Consider the following 24,008-nt stretch of genomic DNA (forward strand, 5'->3'; position numbering starts at 1 on the left):
TGAGTTTGTGTCTCAGGTCGTTAAATAATCTGAGAGTCTTTATATAGACAAAAACAAACTTTTTTTTTAAATTAGTTTTTGTGATGAGTTAGATCCAAGTTATTTTCTTAATATGAAGCCAAGAAAAAAATTGGTCATTTTTTTAAGATACGCTAGACGGACAAGAAAAAACGAATGTAGCAGAGGTATGAGCAGCCTGATTAGCTTTTCGGCACATATGTTCTATCTCAAGAATGTTTGGGGTGACATAAACCTAGAATTTGTAATATCATTGAATATTCAGATTCAAGGTAATTCATCAAGAATATTTGGGGCCGACATAAACTCTTAAATTTGTAATATCGCTAAATATTCAAATACAAGATAATACCGAAACATTCACTACTCTAACCCTGCTAATGAATATGAAACCATCCAAAAGTTAGTAATATCATTTTGAATGTAGAAATTCAATTCAACCATTTAAAATTGTGGTAACTTCACCTCTTAAAATCACTGTTCTGAAAATCTTGATTAAGTCTCGCTTAACTTGAAGCTTCCTCAAAACGCTTCGCTTCGGTCAAAAGCGGTCAGACATAGGTTGACCATATCAAGTATCATTAAATACGCTTAAATATGACTTTTCTAAAAATCAAAATTGATTAATAAGACGAAAAATGATCATAAATTAGCGATTTTATTAGTAAATGATTGTTATTAGCAATGTTAGAAATGTACAATATTAGATGACTAAGTATAGCGATGACGTGAATGCAATACATATTAAGGGATTTTACAGGTAATATTTTACAGTAGGCCAATTAATTTAGTTTAGTTCGATGACACGAGATATGCAATAAATTGAATTAGAATCTGACAAAAAATTAATACATTACACTTGAACTCATTATATTTATTCATTATTTACTCCGTTAATTTGTTTGAGATGACTAAAAGTATAGTTTAAAAATTAAAAATATTTTTTTACGCTTAAGCTCGTAATAATCACGCTTAAGCTTAAAAAGCTTAAAACTTGGCTCTCACGCTTCACACATTTTAAAATCTTTCATAAAATCAATCCTAGGGTGTGAATTTTGTGTGCCAAAGCCCCGTAAATTTTGACACGACTTTCTATATGTTTATAGCGATTATGTTAGTTGAGTAGAGAGTGAGTTCCAGTGGGCCGTTGGACTTGGCCCACAATTTATCAAATTTTAAAAATATAATATTTTATAAAAAAATTATTTTATTATTTCTTCTTATCTTTTTGTAAATACTGACAAATCCAAACTTTTTTTTTTTTTTTTCTGTTTCACTGCAGCAGATTAAGCAATAAATGCAGAGTCAAATGACGCTTTCTTTATTTAACCATCAAAAAGGTAATCCCAATGTGACAAATGCATCATCGCTACAAAGAATCAGGCATATGCTAAATACATGCATTTCTCAAATCCTATTCCATACACAACATCAATACATGTATGGTGAACAATAATATTGAAACATTCCATTAGTTTCTTATATGGAAAACTCCATCAAGTCCAAAGCCAAATTCTCCATCATCTCAGCCTCAACCTCATCCCTGCAAACCGATCCCAAAGTAGTATTGGGATTTGGAATGATCATCTTGTTTTTGAGGGGACAAGAAGAAGAGGAGATGGGGAGAATTGGGATGTTTTGGCAATTGCAAATCTCAACCATGTAACCATCTGGATCATGGAAGAATATTTGATCCACCAAGATCCCACCTTCTCTAACAACTCCCTTCACATATTCTACCTTCATTTCTTCCAATTGTTGGATTATAAGTTCCATGTTGGTGCATTGGAATGATATGTGATTGTCTTTTGGGTTTATTTTCCCTTTCTTGCTCGGAGCACTTTCCATTTCCAGCAAATGGATCCCGATTCCATGGTTAAACAACCTATATATGTATATATATATAATAGGGGTCAGATAAGATTACGCGTGGATAAATCATACTATAGTATTAACAAATGTAGTTCATACGTACCAAGCTCCTTCGAAGTCGAAGGAAGAAGGCCTTTTGATGAGCACGAATCCAAGAACTTGCTCGTAGAATTGGACCGATTTCTTCACAGATTTGCAAACGAAAGATACATGGTTCAATGCCAACAAAGGCAATTCTCTTGCTGCCGATGGCTTAAACAACTGTTCTTTTTCTTCTTCCACGGCAATATTGATATCTCTCCCCATTTCTCCTTTTTTTGAGTGTGGAAAAGGGTGTTTTTTAAATAGATATACTGGAAATCTATAGAATGATTTAGGATTTCCTTGGAATATGATATGGAGATATGTACATGGAGGGGTATACATATATATATAGGGGGAAGTAAAGAAAATCCTTTAGGGTTGGTTAATTGGAGCGAAGCTAGGTGGAAATGTGGTATTATTGTCGTCTTATAACGATAGTATTAGTATATATATATATATATATTACATTAATAAATGTCAGAATTTTAAATAATAACAAGAATAAATGTCAATATTACAACATGTGACCCATTTGAAGAACGTGGTAAACGATTTTATCCACCCATGCATGATGCCAAAACAATTTATATGTTTAATATTTTTCGGTCAAAAAATTTGTCTTACCATATGACTTACACTTTAGCTAACAACACTCTAGCTCTTACGAACCAAAATCTGGTAAACATTATAATTTAGATCATGTTACTAACAAAAAATCCGTAAAATAAAAAAATGGCACTCTATTAATTGTGTTCAAATTGGACTCAATCATAGATTCAGATCGGTCGACGCTACCCCACCCGGGTAGTGTCCGAGTGGGGTACGGACCGCTCGAATCTCTTTTTGACCTGCAATGATGATTCGAGCCGTCCGATCTGTACGTCTTCAGGGCACATCATCGAACGATCCCATATATTCATACCCATTTGATTATGCTCTTCCGGTGAAGAATAAATCCTAATTAATTAGATGGACAAAATATATATTAATTAATGAAAAATTAAAAGGAAACGTGTTCCTTGTTTTTTTGTAGGCTAGATCAAGATTGTACTCGTACTCTCAAAATTATTTTTGTAACAAAATTGATTCCCAAAAATAACAAAATACAAAGAAACAAGTACGTACCATATTAGAACATCGATATCATTTCTTATGAAATATTCAATAACTTTATCATTACGTACACATTAACCTAAAATATATATGTTTTTTTGCATCTAATTTTTCTGTATAAAAAAAATATATAATTAAGTATGTGTATAAGTATCACACTCAAACATAGAATTACATGGTTTATTTGACCTCGTGGAGAATGTGTAACTTAAGAGGATCGGAGATCACTTTCTTGACTGTATAGTGATAGAATCAGTGTAGCCGTGTTTCTTGAATCAAGTTTAATTTGGTCTATATATATATTATTATTATTATTACCCTTCCGATTAGATTTGAATCAATTGCCAACAATAATAAAAACTAAGCTCAAAACATCCCTATTAATTTTATTGTGAAACAACACGAATTCAATTACATGTGTTAATTAAATGCAAAACGTAACTATATATTTATATATATTGGCTCCGAAATAGAGCTAGACTAACTGAATTAATAATATTGTTTAAGCATATTATGATAATTAAATTTGCAAATAAATATGTATTTGTAATCCATCAATCTGATCGTTGGATGCCAGGTAAGTCCACCCGTTAATTAATATATTTTTATGTTAGAAGTCATTTGTTTGTTTGTTTTATTTTAATTTACAATGTATTAAAAGCGTTGGATTAACATGGTTATCGATGAGCTGTCCACGAGCTAGCTAGTATTCTATTAAAAGTTAAAGAAACAGATGAAGAATTTTCCCAGACTTAATTAATTGTTGTACCCACGTTTTTTTTTTTATTTCTCAAGTAATTGCAAGTTGCAACGATGATGGTAGGTCAAAATTAATATAAAATCATTCAATTTTCTATTGATTTGACTTTATGATCCTTAACTTGTAGTAATGTATAAAGAGTGAAAACTCAGTCTACACATCCAATATTTTCATCATAATTAAGCTAACCTATATTTTCAAGAAAGTTCAGGCGAAATTCACTTTTTTTTATTTAATTTATAGTTTCGTGGGGAAAAAAAAAATTACATTTATTTATATATGTTGGCATAGAATAATTAAACTCGATCGGTGGATAAGATCATTTACGAGTCACTCATGAATCATTGACATGTAGGATTCACATGCATGATTGTTTGCTGCCATACTCGGTTTCCACCTACCTTCCTCATTCATTTCCACTATATATATACCAAGAAAAGGCGATCCCATTTCATACATTTCAAATATCTACTCTCTCTCAGAGAATTAGTACTCGAATTCTTTTATTATTATTATTATTATTATTATTATTATTATTATTATTATTATTATTATTATTTAAACAAAAACCCTTTTAATACATATAAGTTAAGAAGGAGAAATGGGGAGAGAGATCAATATTGTTAATGTGGAAGAAGCTGAAAAAGAAGAAGAGTTGTTTATAAAGGCATCATCAGCAAGAGAATTGCCTTTGTTGGCATTGAACCATGTCTCTTTTGTTTGCAAATCGGTGAAGAAATCGGTCCAATTCTACGAGCAAGTTCTTGGATTCGTGCTCATCAAAAGGCCCTCTTCCTTTGACTTCGAAGGAGCTTGGTACGTATGAACTACATTCGTTAATACTATAGTATGATTTATCCACGTGTAATCTCATCTGATCACTATTTTATATATATATACATATATAGGTTGTTTAACCATGGAATCGGGATTCATTTGCTGGAAATGGAAAGTGCTCCTAGCAAGAAAGGGAAAATAAACCCAAAAGACAATCACATATCATTCCAATGCACCAACATGGAACTTATAATCCAACAATTGGAAGAAATGAAGGTAGAATATGTGAAGGGAGTAGTTAGAGAAGGTGGGATCTTGGTGGATCAAATATTCTTCCATGATCCAGATGGTTACATGGTTGAGATTTGCAATTGCCAAAACATCCCAATTCTCCCCATCTCCTCTTCTTCTTGTCCCATCAAAAACAAGATGATCATTCCAAATCCCAATACTACTTTGGGATCGGTTTGCAGGGATGAGGTTGAGGCTGAGATGATGGAGAATTTGGCTTTGGACATGATGGAGTTTTCGATCTAAGAAATGGGATGTTTTTTTAATGAATTATGAACATTTTTTTTTTTTGTAATAGTTCTATTTATCTTTTTGTATTATCTACGAAGCAAGATGACTTTTGAAAGCCATTTTTCGTAGGGGAAATTGCGATTATAAAATTAATGGTGAATTAATTAGTATCATTTGTGCTGAAAAAATTATGGACTAAACGACATTATGAATTATCGCGTGCCTTGTTTCAATTTCAATAATTCAGAATCATCACATGTGGGAAATTTGGCATGAAAGGTGTTTCGGGATGGAAATTTTGGTCTCTTGAAGCATTTAAATTATTGTTAAATGAATTATTTTGTCCCCAAAAAATTATGTTGAAGTACATATTTGATTTGATTTTGTTTTGTTTTATTGCTTGAGGCATCGAATTAACTTGTGGATGAAAAATTTTTTGAAAAAAAATTGTCTTTGTAATACTTCGTCCCCACTCCTTGATCTTTTTTATAAAGAATTTGTCCCATCGGATTTTAAAATTATTCAATGTGATGGTTTTAACACGTGTTTAATAGTGTTTGCACATCGGCTTCAAGTGCATACAAGAATTCGATTTTAGATTTTTAAAAAATATGATTTTACTCGTTTTTCAAAAGATCATATTTATATCGAACAATTTTTCATTTAGCAAAAACTTATAGTTATTAATGACATTACAATTCAATAAATGATCAAATGATCTTTTATTCATTCTTTAAAAGATCTTATCATGGAAACATGTTTTAAATTTAATGTTGAAATATGATTAAATTAAATGAAGCTCAATAAAAAAAAACTATATATATTAATTCATTAAAGGTTGTTATTTCACTCGCCAATATAACTAGTTAAATAAATCAAAACTCCAAATTTAAGAGTATTATTATCACACACACACCACACACACACACAAAATATTCTCTCACAATATCCTTTTTTGAGTAAATAGTGTCCCACAATTGAACATAGCGTATGTAGTCTGAATTAATAAGCCAGTGTGTGTGTGGTTAAAAAGGAAATCATGAAAAAAAGTTGGTGGCGAAGTTACTTAGGCTCATTCGTGTGGTGTGTGCCATATAATTGCTTGCGAATGGACCCAAGCTCGGAAATTGTTGGATTAGTTTTATGAATGTTTTAATAATAATAATAATAATAATAATAATAATAATAATAATAATAATAATAATAATAATAATAATAATAATGGGTTCTTTTCATCTTGGTAGGTCTACAAAAACTTTAATATAGTATATTATTTTTTATATATTAAAATATAAATATATTGGAATAGTTTTTGTTTTCCTTTTAAGTTTAAGTTTTCATTTTTTCTTTTGTATATATAGTTTCAGAAAATATGACCATATATAAATTTTCATCTTATATAATTTTTGGGGTCAAAGGGGAAAAACTTTTGTTGTCTTATGCCACAACAATAGTAATTACTCTAATAAGATCATGTAATTATAACATAATAAGTCCTTTACGTGAAAAAAGACGTGTGTATATATATATGCCACACAAAATGAATTTTACGGGCATCAATCCAAAGAAAATAAATACGTCCTATGAAAGAATATCATCAAATGTGATATAAAACCAATCTAATAATATCAACAACAAAAAAAAGCAATCTAATAATATCCAAGATTTTGAGGCACGTGACCAAGTAGATATTTCTTTCCAAAGAATAGGCTAGAGGTCGGGGACCATGGGGGTAGTAGATTCATTTCATCATGAACATCCGTACTCATAATTAGGACCACAAAGCCTTACTTTTTTATCTCGTGCCAAAAATAGCGACGCGGTAATTGCACAATTGTGCATGTACATTTGATTTTACATGCCCGAGTTATCACTCGTCACAATCATCATTTATATAACATGATATATATTATACGAAAACTGTCATCGATCAATTTTATGAAACATATCTTATTTAAATTATATATAAATAAATATTACTATTTTATTGTAAAAATGAATAATGTTAACTCATCGATGATACCGCATCAAAAAAGACATACTTTACTATTTTATAAAAGAATAAAGGACACTCATAACCCGTTTTTTGTGCAATTTACAAATACGTATATTTAATTATTTTTAGCTTTGTTTCAAATATAAATCTCAATAGTATAAACTAGCTGAAAATTCAAATTTGAGCTTATATTTGAGATCTTTGACGCCACTGTAAATTGTTGATAATGTCGTTTAGTTCATAATCTGCAACGCCCTTGAATGTTTTCGATACAAAACATAGTTACATGAGCAAAGTTCGCGTTCAGAAGAATTCGCAGCCATGCCCATGTTATGTTGCGGTAGAAGCTAAAAGAATCACTGGAGATAGTTATGTGGTTCATGAACTAGAAGGCATTTATACAAGGGGCAATGACAAGCTAAAACCGAAGTAATTTTGTATCACTTTTATCGCCTCTTTGCTCACCCCAGAGACGAGGAATTCACAAGATCTGATAATAAGGAAAACCAGTACTCCTTGCTATGGAAAATACCACACTAGGTGACCGGACGAGTATCTGATTAAGTGGTGTGGTTTCAATTTTCACGACGTTCTTAATGATTCCTGTCGTCTTAGAGGGATACCTTCTTGGACAAAACCATCCTCTTCATCGGCATACTTAGGAAGTCGCGCTGCCATAGACAAGGAACCTAAATTTAATGCAACCATTGGACAAAAACAAAATGCTGTCATTTTTTGACTGAACTCAAGTTACTGGGGTCATTGTTTCGAGTCAAGCTCATAATCCAAGCTTAGGTGCTCGTGACCTACTTGAGCTCAAGCCGTATGCACCACTATTGAGTCCCATTTCATTTTTGTGCTGACTCACATGACTCTTAACAACGATAAAGCAGACAAGGAGGAATTAAGCACATACCGTCAGCAAGGTCTTTTGTTTTGTGAAGAAGAAATGTTCCCGAAAGAATAGTCACGAACCCACACAGTTCTGTAACAATCTGCGTGGGATTTTGCCTATCCCAGTCCTACACAACGAACAGAAACTTTTTACTTCAAATGCCTCAAAAATTAAATACAAAATGTTTTGAAACGCTGCTAGTCAATCGTGAAATTCATCCCCTGAATGCACAAACTTTTCATGTTTGCCTAAACATTACCAAAAGAAAGCTTTTTAACATCCAGATTCAATTTTGTTACACTGATTTATAGTTCTATTTACACGTAAAATATTCACGAAATAAATAAAGAAAACATGATCCCAGTAGCAGAAAGTTTACCTTGAACATGATCACACTTGCCAATATAGTGAAGGATGTGAACATAACATAGTAAATGGGTGAAACTACTGCTGTGTTGAATGTGTCGAGAGCCTGAAAACAAGATTTGCCAAACATGAGAAAAATTGAACATGGCAAGGTGTTAAAAAAAAAAACCCTTTGGCAGAAAACAGGTGCAGTTTAAGAATAAAAGAAGTTCAATTATAATTGAGTAGAGAAGATAAATCTTATCAAAATTCTTTCCTGAAAAGCTTAATAAATCGTGAAACGGATGTTAAAAAGCTAATCATACAACAAATCCAATGGATACAACAAATCTTTACCTTATTTAAATAATTCATTTGTGTGAGTACACAAATAGTCACAATCATGGCAAAGGTCCATGTTTGGGGATATATTAGCTGATTCGTTCCTGATAAAGTCAGCTTCAACGCAATCCCAAGTGCTTTCACACTCATGACCTGTTGAGCATTTCTCGAAATTTCAACATAAAAAAAGAATAGAAAACGAAATGAAAGCAGCTATATTCATTTCTTAAGATGAAGATGACATTAATGACACCTACCGACAAGGAACCAACCAGTGAACAGACACCAATGTAAAACAAGATATGTGTCTGGCCATATTGTGGGATATACTGGAATATTAGAATGAGGACAACCGTGATCACTAACGCTGCATAAAATAGAAATGCTGCAAAAAAAAAAAAAAGAATTGTTTATTCTACTGCATACCCAGACAAGAATTCCGTAGTACAAAAAACCAAATGGTTGAAAAATGTATCACAAAGCTTAATAACCTGGCTCGCTCGCAAGATCCCACACCTGTTTTACAGATTCAATCTCCCGTTCTTGTGGAGCATGTAGCACAATTGTGGTGGAACCCACAACACATAAAGCGCATCCAAGAATACCAAAAATATGTAGCTTCTCCCTTAAAATGAAATGTGCAAGTACAGCACTGCAACATACACACAGTAATCCGTCATCCAATCAAAGTAAAACAAATGCATTGTCTATGGCACGGTAACATGCCTAATGATAATGCTGAGGGCACCAAGTGGAGTAACCAGAATTGCTGGTGCGAATGCATAAGCAGCAAAATTTGCAATTTCTCCCACAATCACTGTTCAGAAAGCACACAAGCCAAAAACATTTCAGTTTAACAAAGAAGATTGATTTCCAAAGCAAGAATAAAATTGAAAGTTTACATGGTGATTAGAATAGCCACAAGAAATTCTCGGCCAACTTAGGAACATACAAGAGGGCGGAGCAGCAGGAGAAAACTAATTGATATGATCAGAACGAGGAGAGCTAACAACAATTTCTCATTCAAACCTACATAGATTAGTTGATAACTAATTGCCAACGCCACATAATACTTGGTTGGGTTCCTTTCAGTCAGCACAGGCACAACAAATGTAATGGACTGGGCTGGCCCAGCCATTCTTGCACTCATGGTCTTCTCCCCCTGGTGGGGAGTTTTTGCCAGGAATCGAACTTTGTACCCCAGGCTTAAATTTTAAGCCTGGGGTACAAAGTTCGATTCCTGGCAAAAACTAAGTCTGGGGTACAAAGTTCGATTCCTGGCAAAAACTCCCCACCAGGGGGAGAAGACCATGAGTGCAAGAATGGCTGGGCCAGCCCAGTCCATTACAAAAAAGGACGCTATCTCAATGGTACCAGGAATCATATTACCAAAATCTCCTACTTCTAAACACAAGTAAAAATACATCTTACACTAATCATGTAACAGATAACCCATAAAACATGCAATTTAAAATCATGAAATAAATTCTCAAAAATTTCTTAAAAAAATAAGTTAGGATATACTGGTAATCAAGGAGGTATCTGGGTCTGCCTCCTCCGCCTGCATAACAAACACTCTCCCAGTGGTGTTCTTCTTCCTTGGGCAGTTGTATGCCACATGCCCTGGCTCCTTGCAGTGGTAGCAAACATTGGAGTCAATCAAACACTGACCTGAGTGAGGCCTCTAACACTGTGGGCACAATGGAACTCCTCCAATCTTAGGAGCCCCGCCCCTCTGCTGCTGCTGTGGCTGTCGACCCTGAGGCTTCTGCTGGCTTGGGCCTTTAGATGGCTCCGTGAACGGCTTCTTCGCAGGAGGCTGCGAAGATGCTCGCTGAAATCCCGGCTGAAACTGTCTCTTGCTCAGCTGTTCCCTCTGCATCTCTCTTCTCCCTTCCTCAGAACGCAATGCCCTACTAACTGCAGCCTCATAAGTAGTGACGTCCAACATGCGAACGTCATGCTTGATGTCAGCCCGCAACCTATCAATAAATTGTCTCAGTTTCTCCGGTGCACTGTCAGCAATAAGGGGTACGAAGCGACACCCCCTCTCAAACTGTGTGATGTACTCCACCACAGACTTGTCCCCCTGACGAAGACTCGTGAACTCCCGGATCATGCGGCTCCGCACATTCTCAGTGAAATACTTGGCAAAGAATATACGTCTGAATTATGCCCAGAGTCGTCAGAAGAGTTATGCTGATACTCGACGACGAGACCTTGAGTTTGTTGTTGGTGATCATGTGTTTCTGAAGGTATCACCTATGAAAGGGGTGATGCGATTTGGTCGCAGAGGCAAGTTGAATCCGAGGTATATTGGGCCATTTGAGATCTTGGAGAGAGTTGACACGTTGACCTACCATTTGGCTTTGCCACCAGGGCTTGCGGCAGTGCACAATGTCTTCCATGTATCCATGTTTCGGAGATACATCTCGAATCCGTCGCATGTATTGGATTACGAGCCTCTACAGTTGGCACCGGATTTGGCATTTGAGGAGAGGTCATCTAGGATCTTGGATAGAGAGGAGCGGAGGCTGAGGACGCGGGTCATACCGATGGTCAAAGTCTAGTGGCTAAATCATTCGCAGGAGGAAGCTACTTGAGAGACCGAGGCGGACAAGGTCAAGTGTGCGGTTTATATGATGAGAGGGGATGCAGCCTCGTGGTGGGAGGGCGCTGTTAAGGGCGTACACCTACCTACTTTGACTTGGACATAATTCAGACGTATATTCTTTGCCAAGTATTTCACTGAGGATGTGCGCAGCCGCATGATTCGGGAGTTCATGAGTCTCCGTCTGAGGACAAGTCTGTGGTGGAGTACATCACACAGTTTGAGAGGGGGTGTCGCTTCGTACCCTTTATTGCTGACAGTGCACCGGAGAAACTGAGATAGTTTATTGATGGGTTGCGGGCTGACATCAAGCACGACGTTCGCATGTTGGACGTCACTACTTATGAGGCTGCAGTTAGTAAGGCATTGCGTTCTGAAGAATGGAGAAGAGAGATGCAGAGGGAACAGCAGAGCAAGAGACAGTTTCAGCCGGGATTTCAGCGAAGAAGGAATTTCAGCGAGCGTCTTCGCAGCCTCCTGCGAAGAAGCAGTTCATGGGGCCATCTAAGGGCCCAAGCCAGCAGAAGCCTCAGGGTCGACAGCCACAGCAGCAGCAGAGGGGTGAGGCCCCTAAGACTGGAGGAGTTCCATTGTGCCCATTGTGTGGGAGGCCTCACTCAGATCAGTGTTTGATTGGCTCCAATGTCTGCTACTACTGCAAGGAGCCAGGGCATGTGGCATACAACTGCCCAAGGAAGAAGAACACCACTGGGAGGGTGTTTGTTATGCAGGCGGAGGAGGCAGACCCAGATACCTCCTTGATTACCGGTATATCCTAACTTAGTCTTTTAAAAAAATTTTGTGAATTTATTTCATGATTTTAAATTGCATGTTTTATGGGTTATCTGTTACATGATTAGAGTAAGATGTATTTTTACTTGTGTTTAGAAATAGGAGATTTCGGTAAATATGTAACGACCCACGTCCTTCCACCGCATCTCTCCCCAGCCTATAGCATGGGCTCAAACCGCATGGTTCGACGGGCATCGCACTCATGACCTCCCCACTCCTGGCAGTGGGTTTTTTGCCCTCCCCAGGAATCGAACCTTGTACCTCCAGGCTTAAGTACAAGGTTTTATGATTCCTGGTACCATTGTGCGATGCCCGTCGAACCATGTGGTCCGAGCCCATGCTATAGGCTGGGGAGGGATGCGGTGGAAGGACGTGGGTCGTTACATAAACCAAATCGCATCACCCCTTTCATAGGTGATACCTTCAAAAACACATGATCACCAACAGCAAACTCAAGGTCTCGTCGTCGAGTATCAGCATAACTCTTCTGACGACTCTGGGCAGTCCTCATACGATCCCGAATCTGAGTCACAATATCTGCAGTTTGCTGTACAATCTCGGGACCAAGTAAAATCCTCTCGCCAACCTCATCTCAATGCACAGGAGATCTGCATCTCCTCTCGTAGAGAGCTGCATAAGGAGCCATACCTATAGATGCCTGGAAACTATTGTTATAGGTAAACTCCACTAACAGCAATCTCGTCTCCCATGAGCCCTGAAAATCGATGACGCAGGCTCTCAATAGGTCCTCAAGAATCTGGATCACCCTCTCAAACTGTCCATCTGTCTGCGGGTGAAAGGCGGTACTAAACAACAGTCTGGTCCCTAATGTTGTATGCAAACTCTTCCAGAACGCAGATGTGAACCTCGGATCTCTATCGGATACAATAGACACCGGTATGCCATGCAGTCTAACAATCTCCTTGATATAAAGCTCTGCATACTAGCTCAAAGAAAAAGTAGTCCTCACCGGCAGAAAATGAGCTGACTTGGTGAGTCTATCCACGATCACCCAAATCGATGTACAACCTCTGTCACTCCTCGGAAGACCAACTACAAAGTCCATAGTGATGTTCTCCCACTTCCACTCCGAAATGGGTAGAGGCTTAAGCAACCCTGCTGGACGCTGATGTTCTGCCTTGACTTTCTGGCAAGTCAAGCACTCAGATACGAATCGTCCAATGTCTCTCTTCATGTCGCGCCACCAATATATTGACTGTAGATCTCTATACATCTTCGTACTTCCGGGATGAATGAAGTACGGAGATGTGTGAGCCTCTGTCAAGATCTCTGTCCTCAACTGATCAATGTTCGGTGCCCACATACGACCACGGTACTGAACAATGCCATCAATGACAGTATAAAGAAGACTGCCCTTGACCTCATCCCTCTGTCTCAACCTCTGCAACTCCTCATCAGCAGGTTGTCCATCCCTGATACGATCTCGAAGATTCGGCTGTACTACCAATACTGCCAAACTCGGTGCGTGACCGCCCGAGTAGAACTCCAACTCAAATCTCTGAATCTCCTCCTGGAGTGGCAACTGTACTGTCAAACAGGATACCACCGAAGTCTTCTGACTCAACGCATCGGCCACCACATTAGCCTTACCCGGATGGTAGCTAATGTCGCAGTCGTAATACTTCACCAACTCTAGCAATCTGCGCTGCCTCATGTTCAACTCTTTCTGGGTGAAGAAGTACTTGGGGCTCTTATGATCGGTGAAAATCTTGCACTTCTCACCATACAGATAGTGCCTCCAGATTTTCAAAGCAAAAACCACTGCTGCTAGCTCCAAGTCATGCGTCGGATAGTTCTGCTCATGAATCTTCAACTGTCTCGACGCATAGGCAATGACTCGGTCACACTGCATCAACACGTCGCCTAACCCTAGCTTAGACGCGTCCGTGTAAACCACTAACTCCTCATGTGGAACAGGCATCGCCAACACTGGCGCAGAAGTGAGTGCTTCCTTCAGCTGATCGAAGCTCCTCTGACAGTCAGAACTCCATATGTACTTCGCATTTTTCTTGGTCAAGGCTGTCAAGGGTACTGCAATAGAAGAAAAACCCTTGATAAACTTTCGATAATAACCTGCCAAACCCAAGAAACTGCGAACCTCAGAAGCATTCTTCGGAACTCCCCAATTCTGCACTGTCTGAACCTTAGACTGATCCACCTAATCTGATCTTAAAAAAAAATATAAATCCCGAAATTATTAATTAAGGGATTTTTAAAAATCAATAAAAGTCAATAAATGACCTATTTTGGCTAAAAACAAGCTTTCTAAAATACATAAATAAAATACCATAATTTTTGGGAATAAAAACTTCAAAAATTATAATTTATGGCTACTAAAATCTCCTAAAAAAAATTTGGATGAAAAATCACTATCTCATCCATCCACGGTCCCGTCTACGCGATCAAAATAATAAATTTCTTAAAAATCTAGAATTTTCATAATTATGGGTTAAATGCTAAAAATTAATTTAAATCATGCACATAACACACATAAATAATATTCAACCCATATTTCTAAAATTTAAATAATTAATTCTCCCTAATTATGCATGCGAATTTACGTATTAATATTTCCGGGTGTAATGGACTGGGCTGGCCCAGCCATTCTTGCGCTCATGGTCTTCTCCCCCTGGTGGGGATTTTTTGCCCTCCCCAGGAATCGAACCTTGTACCCCAGGCTTAAATACAAAGTTTTATGATTGCTGGTAGCTCAATGGTACCAGGAATCATAAAACTTTGTATTTAAGCCTGGGGTACAAGGTTCGATTTCTGGGGAGGGCAAAAACTCCCCACCAGGGAAGAAGACCATGAGTGCAAGAATGGCTGGGCCAGCCCAGTCCATCACAACAAAAGCCATTCAATTAGCTTTAGCCACATGCCCTATTGTTTAGAAGTTTGAAGCAAATTGAGGACGGAGGACCAATGCTGCCCGCAGCTGTCATCAAGCATTCACCAAATTTTTAAATTTCAACGAGAAGTGAGATGAGATTTAGTCGGCTTTTATGTCACAACTGCACATGATATTGACTGATTTACATGTTATTTCTTGCTCTTGTGAATTTATCCAGTGCCATCTGAACTAGAAGATACAGATGAATCACTTCGAACGACACAACAGCAGGCCATTAATCCATGCTCAAAAAACCACCTATAAGAAACAATGGCTTTCTGCCAAATTACTGTTTGATAACGAAAAACTAAATTCAAAAACAATGTCTTTGCTTTCTGCCGAGAATCATCAGGTGCCAAACAAACACCAACCAAAGATTCTGCCAGTGATATTAGTTGCAAGGGAAAACCTTAAACGTACAGAAATCAGTACCGACGCTCATAAAAACCAAGTAATAGAATGGCAATGTTTCATGAGGATCTAAAGGACATCCAACATAAAAAAACATTTTTTCCAAAGTCTCGTTAAGAGTCTAAAAAATAAGCAGTGCTCCAACATGGCAGCATCATCACCCCACAAAATGTTTCCTATTAAATAGCTTCTATAGCAACATTCAACCAAAAAAAGAACCCATCTTCCCCAAGATACCTGTCTGGGAACAAGGAGAATTTGAAATCACAAAAATGGGTTACAGTTCCAGTAGAGAAAATCCGACATCTGAATTAAGAACTAATAAACCTGCAAAACCACACATCCTGGAAAAGGTCCCCACTCAACAACTTTAACGCAAACCTCTTTCGCTTGGATATAGAACTCATCTATTCTCCTCAAGGATATCTCCAAGCAAAAGATACAAAACAAACCAGCTTATTCCATGCATCTGCACTCTCTAAACATTTAACAACATAGACATTTCCCCTCATCCAACAAGATCACACGGTAAGTACTTATTTTCAGCCCTTTAACATTTACCCTAATCCTCGATATTATCACGAGCACAGGATCTCAACAAGTCTTATCAATAAGGATCTCGTCAATACCACTCCCCCATCAACTTAAAGTTTAAAAAGATAACACGAGACACGAAAAAGGTTTTGACTTTTGAGCTAAGTCACGGCTGTTTCTCCCCACGTCACAGAAGTAACAGCTGGTCTATTTATCGGTATCTGAATCATTTTAACTAAGATCCATGAACAATGCAAAGAGAAAGACCACTTGACAAAGTTGTGTCATATGTAAAATAAGGCTCAAACATTCACCTTCTCCCAAGTAAGCAAAGCAAAGCGAACAAAGATATTGCAAGTAAAAAACAATTCTTGCATATGACATATTAGATCCATCATATAACATTCTGGCTTCTTTTTTTGCTTACTAGGAGTTATTGCTAAAGTGATTATGTTGTTCAATCAAAAAAAGTTCTCGCTAACTAATTAACACAAGATATAAAGACAGAAATAGAAATGAGTGACTCACTTGTTATCATGCCTACCCACCAGAGTGGCTCGAATAGATATGAATATCCACCAACTCCTGTTGGGGGGGAAAAACAGTAAGAGAAGACTACTTTGATTCTGAAAAGGGAACCCAGCCCATTCAACCAGTAAAAGCACTCAGGAAAAAGTCATTCCAGCGGAGAAATCAGAATATGTATATCATTTACAGAAAGAATCAACAAAAACAGCAGTATAACAAATTTCCGTACGTGCATTCAAGTTTCGATAAACAATTGCAAGCAGCAAGCTCTAAGTGAAGGTAGAGAAAAATGCCTGATGCAGAAAATTCTAGCCATGACCCTTCACTAACTATAGGAATGACTATTTCTCGTAAAATAAATTTCAGCTCCTTACTTTTAAGTAATCAAGGACGGACACATTGTTTTTAAGCTTTGTACTATGTGCAACATAACTTCAATTTTTTTAAACTGTTGGAAATCGAGTTGGTCTAGTGGTTTGATGTATGATTTTTTGAGATGCTGAATCGAGTTTCTTGGGGTAAGAAAGTAGCCATGTGGAAGTTGGATGGTAGGGATTGCTTTGATGTATAAGTATAACATGCAAATATCGCTCAAGAACAAGCTCGGATAACATAAGTGCACCATCGCATAAATCAAGATCTAAACAATCAACAATTCAACATCATCTCAAAATTGCAAAAGCAATCTCTACTATCCAACTTTCTCAGATACCCAAGAGAATTCAATTCAGACATCAAAACTCTAATAAACCAACTCAATTTTCAGCAATTTCAAAAGGATGGAAGCTATGTTGCACATGTTACAAAGCTAAAAACACAAACTTTAATAAGTTGGACCACTTACCAGCCCTGACACCAGAAGCACCCGCTTTCTTTAATCCCTTCTTCTTGACGATGAAGCTAGCGCCAATGAAGAAACTGGAAGATAAACCTAGTACCAATCCCTTTATATTGTCAGAGGACATCCCCTTATATGCATCCGACATTGCATCAGCCGCTCCCGTATCCAATGCGGCCATATCAAAAATCAGACAACAACTATAATATAAAAAATATATAATTACAAAATCCCAGAAATCGTGACGATCACGAGCTCCTCATACACCACTGGAAAATTGGTTTTGAACAAGCTTCCACTTGAAACCCAGTAAAAATCTAACTGGGTCCGAGGGATCTTGAAGTAATATTTGCAAGATTGATGTAAGGAACCAGCCACGTTTCCAATTTGGATTTCTGCTCAGAAGATCTGATATCTTTTGGCGGTGAAAGCAGAGGCAAAGACTGGGAAAATGGTTGACTATCAGTCTCTGAAAAGCAAATGGGAATCGGGAAGAAATTGGATTCTTGTGCAAATAATGGTTTTTTTAGATTGGAAACAAAAGAAAAGAGTGATCGGAGTCGGGGAATTGAGAGGCAATATTAGAGAAAACTCTAAACGCGTGTCATATAATAATGATGATCAATTTATCATAAATGATTTTCAACTTATTATTTTCTCAATACTCGTGATGATTAGAAAAAAAGAACCCAAATCCTCCGATTTACTTGATTTACATTATCAAATCAATATAATAAAATTAAATATATGTTGCGTTTGGATTGAAATATTTCAAATTCATAAATTTCGATTATAATTTTAGTGTTAACAATGAAAAATAAAGAAATCTCAAATTCATAACTTAATTATTTACACATTACTTAAATAATTAAAAAAGATTCTAAATCACCATTTTATTGGATGAACTTAAAATTCATTCTAACTACCATGAATTATCATATAAACATAAAAGAAGTGGATTTGATGTTTGTTGTGTTACTTCACAAAACAATAAAAATACATTTGAAATTCATGGATTTGAAATACTTCTATCCAAGCGGTTGTTTAAAACTAACACAAAGATATTATGATACTAAGTATTAAGAAAAATAAATTGATTTAATTAGTGGTTGATATTAAATATTAATTAATATAAAAATACATTCCCCGAGTGTATCCATCCATGTACACAAGGTAAATTAAGGTATTTTCAGATGTCTAAATCATATATGAAATTTAAAAAATCGCATCAAGGTATTAAAGACATCAATAGATGAAATTTATTTTCCTCCTCTCTTTTTTTATTATTAAAGATGTGAATTCTAAAAATAGAAAAATACCTCAAAAGATTGAAGGTTTCACCAAACGAGACACTAGTAAGCTTATAGCGTTGCAAGGGACCGATCGGACTCATCACATAAATTAGGAGTGTTGATAATTTTTTAACTCATCGAAATACCCGTCTCATCCCACCTAATTTCTACCAACAAAAACAAAAGTCGTAAATTATTTTAAAGATTTTTGTATATGATAAATATATATAACCAATATATTTAAGAGTAAAACTCCTGTGAGACGGTTTTATTCGTGAGACGGATCAACTCTACATATATTTATAATAATAAGTAATATTTTTGATATAAAATGTACTACTTTTAATAGATAACTCATATAAAACACCCGTCTAAAAAAAATGACTTTTGAGACGATTGAGTTTTTGCCTATGTTTAAATACAACTTTTGTTTTAATTCAATGTTTGAATAATGTGTTTAAATTTCTGTTTGCTTAACAGTTTTATACGTTACATAATAATGAAATTTGTGATTTGGTACAACCGTAAGGACTCCCGAGTCCAGAAATATAAAAGTTTGTGAAACCTCTATTAAATTTCTTTCATAATCTAAAGTATAGATACTGGACACACACATTAGAGAGCGTCTAAAGAATAACGAAGATAAAATTTTGGCTTGTAGTAACTGACCAAATTCAACAGCGGCTCCGTTCCATTTTCATACATTCACCGAGCAAATATGTTCGCAACCAACGCCAAATTTACATTAGTCCGCCACGCTCTAATTGTGATTTCTCTACAACAAAATACATACGATTTGAAGCTACAAAAATTTCAGCACAGACAATATTGCATGTTAACATGAAATCAAATCAATGTTGACTCCATTTCGAGCTAAAAAAAAGGGCGATCAAGAATTCATGAGACTTCACTTGTTTATTTGCTTTAGAAGAGTGGATACAGAGGCGCAATGTGTTGATTTATAGTCACATTGCTCGCAGCAAGATTGCAACAACTGAATCACTCTAACACATCTACACCACAAGAAATGAATCCAAGTCAAGATCCAACATGTAAACTTGTCATATGTATGCATAAATGTATGGAGATAGAAAAAAGAAGGCTTAGTTCCACAATAAGTTTTTAAAAAATGATGGATAACTACGACCAAGAATGACAGGAGATTCCTGGATGTCCCTCCACACACAGATATGATCTGGTATATAAGATTGAAGTAAGTCTATTTTAGAGGATATAAAAGTATCCCTTATAGGTAGAGAGAGAACCTAAACCGAAATGTGTTTAAGAGCAAAAAACACACACGGATAAACATCAGAGGAAAATATCAACTTGATAAGGTAGAGTAGAGTATGGCAGTTGACAAAGTCTAAAAGTTCAATTATCATGTTGAATTTCTGAACAGCCTGCGTGCAATGTAATAGATGCATAATTTTCCAGTACACCCCCATTACACCAAGTTATTGTAAGATGGAGTTTGCCAAAGTCAGCTCTATTCTACAAGTGTTGCAAGGATTGAATTGTTTTCTTGTATTATTTCCATAAAGAAAAAGAACTTCTTGACTAAATTAATGTAAAACTTTGGAATAGAAACCGCAAAACATCATGTAGTTGAAATAAGACAAGTCGTCACCATATGGCCAAGTATTTTTTAAACTTTTCCACAAAAATAAGAGATAGCAAATCCCAACTTAGAAACCACGCTACCATGACCAAAAGAATGGGCAGAATGCATCTGAGACCCTTGTTATATTTGAAAGTACCAAATTCCAAAAGAAAAAAATATAGACATAAAATTCATGTTATTCTGATTATGTTGCCAAAAGCCCTTGTTCTTCAATGATTTTGTCCACATATTAATTTTTTTTATTTATTATTAAATTTGACCCTTTTAAAATCTATAATGATTCAAATGTACCTTCTTTTATCCAAATTTGAAGGTCAATTCTTCTGTTTACAGTACTTACCGATATATGAGAAAAAAATTTGAAAACGACGACCTATGATCTCCTGGAGTTACATGCATATTAAAATTACAAAATCTCAATTTAGATTACATAAATTATGTGTGAGATAACAGCCATATAAATGTGTGTGCAGGCAAATCATGGGGAAAATTAACAGTTTCTAGCAACATATTCAAATCACAATGTGAGAAGCATCTATTTCTTAGAGGGCTTTTGCTTGTATCACAGGAGCCTAAATGCATTTCACCACCACAATGCCACATTGAAAAGGAGGTGAGTTTCATTGTTTACATACTCACTATTTAAAGAAAACATCAAACTACAAAGTGGACATCTTTGAAGCTAAGTTTAACTCAAGTTTCAATTCAGATCATGTCATCCTTGAAGTTGAAAGAGAACTTATATGTCTACATGAATGGCAGCCCATGATTATCACCTTTATTTTTCGCTCCATGTATTCATCAAATGGACATTCTAAACAAGAAAGATAGTTACTGATTTCCATCCATAAGTATAACTAAGAAGGAGACACGGAAGACGGTGAAAATCAACCAAAACAATTACTGACACGTTTAATAAACCGTGAAAATGTAATATAGCTAGAATATAATTAAATTTGAACATCGTTTTTCAGTACTTTGACCCTTTCCTATTCAATAATTGTTCCAGTAGCATCCAACGCCATTAAATTCATCACAAAACAAATGCAGAATCAAATTTCTAAGAACATAAGCAAATTAACCACAAATCATATCAAAAATACCAAATAACACGAATAAATTACTACAATTGTATTAAAAAAAATCAACAATATGAAAAAGGTGACCTCTGAGGAAGGAAATTGTTCTTGGTTAGGCAAGCTTGAATATCGCAAGCCTGTTTCTTACATGGCTCTTTACTAGGCTGCGCCATTTTCTCTGATTTCCTGCAATGGATCGTCGCCAAATCAAATTCTCCAATCTCGATGATTCGAATGATACGTGGAATGAATTTGAGGGTTTATATAGAGATCGGTCGCAGTGAAAATTATATACATAATATAAATAATTACAAAATTAATTTATATGGGCCGAGGTTTACAAATCTCAGCCCATTGTAAAGTCAGAGTAGGAGCCGAAGAATCCCGGGCTTTCGAAAAGTTCGATAAGCGGCCGAGGTCCCGGATCACGGCCCTCCTTTTAATTTTTTTTAAAAACTAATTCTTGAATTAAAATTTTCAGATATAAATAAAATATTCCCTTCATCCCAATTATATTATCCACGTTTTTTTTTGTCTCAAATATATAATCATATACCATATTTAGTAATATTTTTTTTACATTTTTTTTATTAATATACACATATTAACTACACCTTGAAAATTGCGCAATCATTTTTTAATAGATTAAATAGAGATAAAATATAAAGTTTATATAAAATTTGATTTACCAATAAATTTTTCTTAATCTGTGTGAAAAATAAAATAGGACAATGTAATCTGGATAGAGGGAGTATGTATTTTTTTTTTTTTTTTTAACTCTAAACGGTTTTGTGAAATAGTTATTTAAACACATATTTGTTATTAAATAGTTTTAAAATTTTTTAATAAAAAAATAGTTAAAAAACATTTTTTAAGTATGTGTCAAGTGCAGCCCAAGGTAGTGTTTGGGTAGAATAACGTTTTTCATCTTTCAAATTGAACTAAAAAACAAGAAACGACAAGAACCAGAAATTAACTTAATTGTTTGCATTAAATAATAAGCTACAATATAATTTGTCTATAATCTTCTATTTAATTTAATTAAATAAGGAAAAAAAATAAACCCTCCAAATATTGCATGTTACCTCATCGGCGCCTTCGCTTTATAGAATTGAAATAGTACCCTTTTGCTTTTTTCCCTCGATACTTTATATTTTCTTTCATTATTTTAGCTTTAGCTTTTAATTTATTAAACGTAGATAATCCCATCTAAATCGAAGAGATCCAAAAAGTTGATAAAATGATGATATTATATATAATTTTTTTAACAATCCTCCTCGATCCTCTTCACATACCAAACACAATCAAATTAACACATCAAATATTTAAATGGAGAGGCCAACACAAAGAGAAGGAGAAAATTTCAAAAAAATGTATGAATTTGAACTGGAAGAACTTGAAGCAGCAACAGAAAACTTCTCCCCTTCGAATTTGATCAGCAAAGGAAGCCATGGAAGAGTATACAGAGGTGTTCTCAACAATGGCAAACATGTAGCCATCAAGAAGCAATCCTCGGGCCTCCTAGACAGCTCGAAAATCGAACACGAAGCCCGAATGCTGTCGTCCATCCACCACAACTCGTGCCTCGTCGACTTTCTTGGAATCGGTCACGATGCTTCCGACAACAAACTCATCGTCATGGAACATATGCCCAACGGCACGCTCCACGACCTGCTCCGCGCTCCCGTCACGCCTCCGCCAACGTGGCGAAAACGCCTAGACATCGCGCTTCAAGTGGCGAACGGGGTGCGCTTCCTCCACGAATCGAACAAGCCACCTATAGTCCATCGAGACATCAAGTCCGCCAACATACTGCTCGACTCGAATTGGGACGCAAAGTTGGCTGACTTCGGCCTGTCTGTGACGTTAGCTGGTGACAACAGTGCAACTCTGCCGGCTGGCACGATAGGGTACTTGGACCCTGACTATAACACTCCTAGCAAGCTGAGTACCAAGATTGACGTTTTTAGTTATGGGGTGGTGTTGCTTGAGTTGATATCTTGTAGGGAAGTATTGGATGTGCGCAAATCACCAGCCTCGATCGTGGAATGGGCTGTCCCATTGATCAAACAGGGCAGATTTCTTGAAGTTTGCGACGAACGAACCCGACTGCGGCCGCACCAGCGTCGTAAGGTCGAGTGCCTGCTGAGTCTCGCAGCTCGTTGCGTGTTCCCCGTCGAAAGGCTGCGTCCTTCCATGGGCGAGATCGTCGCGACGTTGGAAGATCCGAAGACGGAGCCCTTCCGGTTTCCCTTGACCATGATCAACTTTTTTCGTCGCGCCATTTTGAACACAAGGAAGATAAATTCGACCACGGTCAAAAAAATTGTCGCTAATAGTGAATCCAAAAAATAACATAGCGAAAAAGTTAGTGCCGATGGTAATGTCGTAAACAACATTGTTACTCATTCACGAGGAGTCGTAGAACAAGTTACAAGTCGTGATTTAATGTGAGTATGTTTGTACATGTGATTATCATTTTTTTTTATGTATTTCATAAAAATATTAATTATGTTTAATGAGGTAATGAATTCAAGACATTCTAAAGGGAAGAGCAACCTCGTGCATAAACAAACACAAGAATCCGAGGGTAGTTGAAAATGGTATGGGAATGTAACAAACATTTTGTAATATTGGACGCAATTCCGAATTGATTTAAACACT

At 36.3% G+C, this 24,008-nt stretch overlaps 4 protein-coding genes across 4 annotated transcripts; 2 read left to right on the forward strand and 2 right to left on the reverse strand.

Moving 5' to 3' along the window:
• Positions 1 to 1,304: 1,304 nt before the first annotated feature.
• Positions 1,305 to 2,293, reverse strand: LOC140884284 (glyoxylase I 4-like). Its single transcript, XM_073291000.1, has 2 exons — positions 1,994 to 2,293; positions 1,305 to 1,903 (listed from the first exon to the last, which is right to left on the reverse strand). The coding sequence occupies exons 1-2, from the start codon at positions 2,194 to 2,196 to the stop codon at positions 1,498 to 1,500; spliced, it is 609 nt and encodes a 202-aa protein (XP_073147101.1). The 5' UTR covers positions 2,197 to 2,293; the 3' UTR covers positions 1,305 to 1,497.
• A 2,001-nt stretch (positions 2,294 to 4,294) lies between these two features.
• LOC140883544 (glyoxylase I 4-like) lies at positions 4,295 to 5,363 on the forward strand. The gene is made up of 2 exons (XM_073290058.1): positions 4,295 to 4,663; positions 4,756 to 5,363. Exons 1-2 carry the CDS (start codon positions 4,449 to 4,451, stop codon positions 5,159 to 5,161), a joined length of 621 nt encoding a protein of 206 aa, XP_073146159.1. The 5' UTR covers positions 4,295 to 4,448; the 3' UTR covers positions 5,162 to 5,363.
• Positions 5,364 to 19,225: 13,862 nt separating this feature from the next.
• On the reverse strand, positions 19,226 to 21,570 carry LOC140884737 (uncharacterized). The gene is made up of 2 exons (XM_073291584.1): positions 21,432 to 21,570; positions 19,226 to 19,654 (listed from the first exon to the last, which is right to left on the reverse strand). Exons 1-2 carry the CDS (start codon positions 21,515 to 21,517, stop codon positions 19,549 to 19,551), a joined length of 192 nt encoding a protein of 63 aa, XP_073147685.1. The 5' UTR covers positions 21,518 to 21,570; the 3' UTR covers positions 19,226 to 19,548.
• A 1,145-nt stretch (positions 21,571 to 22,715) lies between these two features.
• Positions 22,716 to 23,927, forward strand: LOC140885322 (serine/threonine-protein kinase-like protein At5g23170). The gene has a single exon (XM_073292288.1). It carries the CDS (start codon positions 22,716 to 22,718, stop codon positions 23,697 to 23,699), a length of 984 nt encoding a protein of 327 aa, XP_073148389.1. The 3' UTR covers positions 23,700 to 23,927.
• Positions 23,928 to 24,008: the final 81 nt, after the last annotated feature.

This window comes from Henckelia pumila, chromosome 2 (genome assembly GCF_033568475.1).
Source record: "Henckelia pumila isolate YLH828 chromosome 2, ASM3356847v2, whole genome shotgun sequence".
NCBI classification, from domain to species: Eukaryota; Viridiplantae; Streptophyta; class Magnoliopsida; order Lamiales; family Gesneriaceae; genus Henckelia; species Henckelia pumila.

Bases quoted from the DNA above. Each gene is read 5' to 3' on its own strand.
- LOC140884284 (XM_073291000.1), bottom strand. From the start codon at position 2,196: ATGGGGAGAGATATCAATATTGCCGTGGAAGAAGAAAAAGAACAGTTG. The intron at 1,904-1,993 runs GTACGTATGAAC...ATACATATATAG, and splicing joins TTCGACTTCGAAGGAGCTTG to GTTGTTTAACCATGGAATCG.
- LOC140883544 (XM_073290058.1), top strand. From the start codon at position 4,449: ATGGGGAGAGAGATCAATATTGTTAATGTGGAAGAAGCTGAAAAAGAA. The intron at 4,664-4,755 runs GTACGTATGAAC...ATACATATATAG, and splicing joins TTTGACTTCGAAGGAGCTTG to GTTGTTTAACCATGGAATCG.
- LOC140884737 (XM_073291584.1), bottom strand. From the start codon at position 21,517: ATGGCGCAGCCTAGTAAAGAGCCATGTAAGAAACAGGCTTGCGATATT. The intron at 19,655-21,431 runs GTCACCTTTTTC...CTTGTGGTGTAG, and splicing joins AACAATTTCCTTCCTCAGAG to ATGTGTTAGAGTGATTCAGT.
- LOC140885322 (XM_073292288.1), top strand. From the start codon at position 22,716: ATGTATGAATTTGAACTGGAAGAACTTGAAGCAGCAACAGAAAACTTC.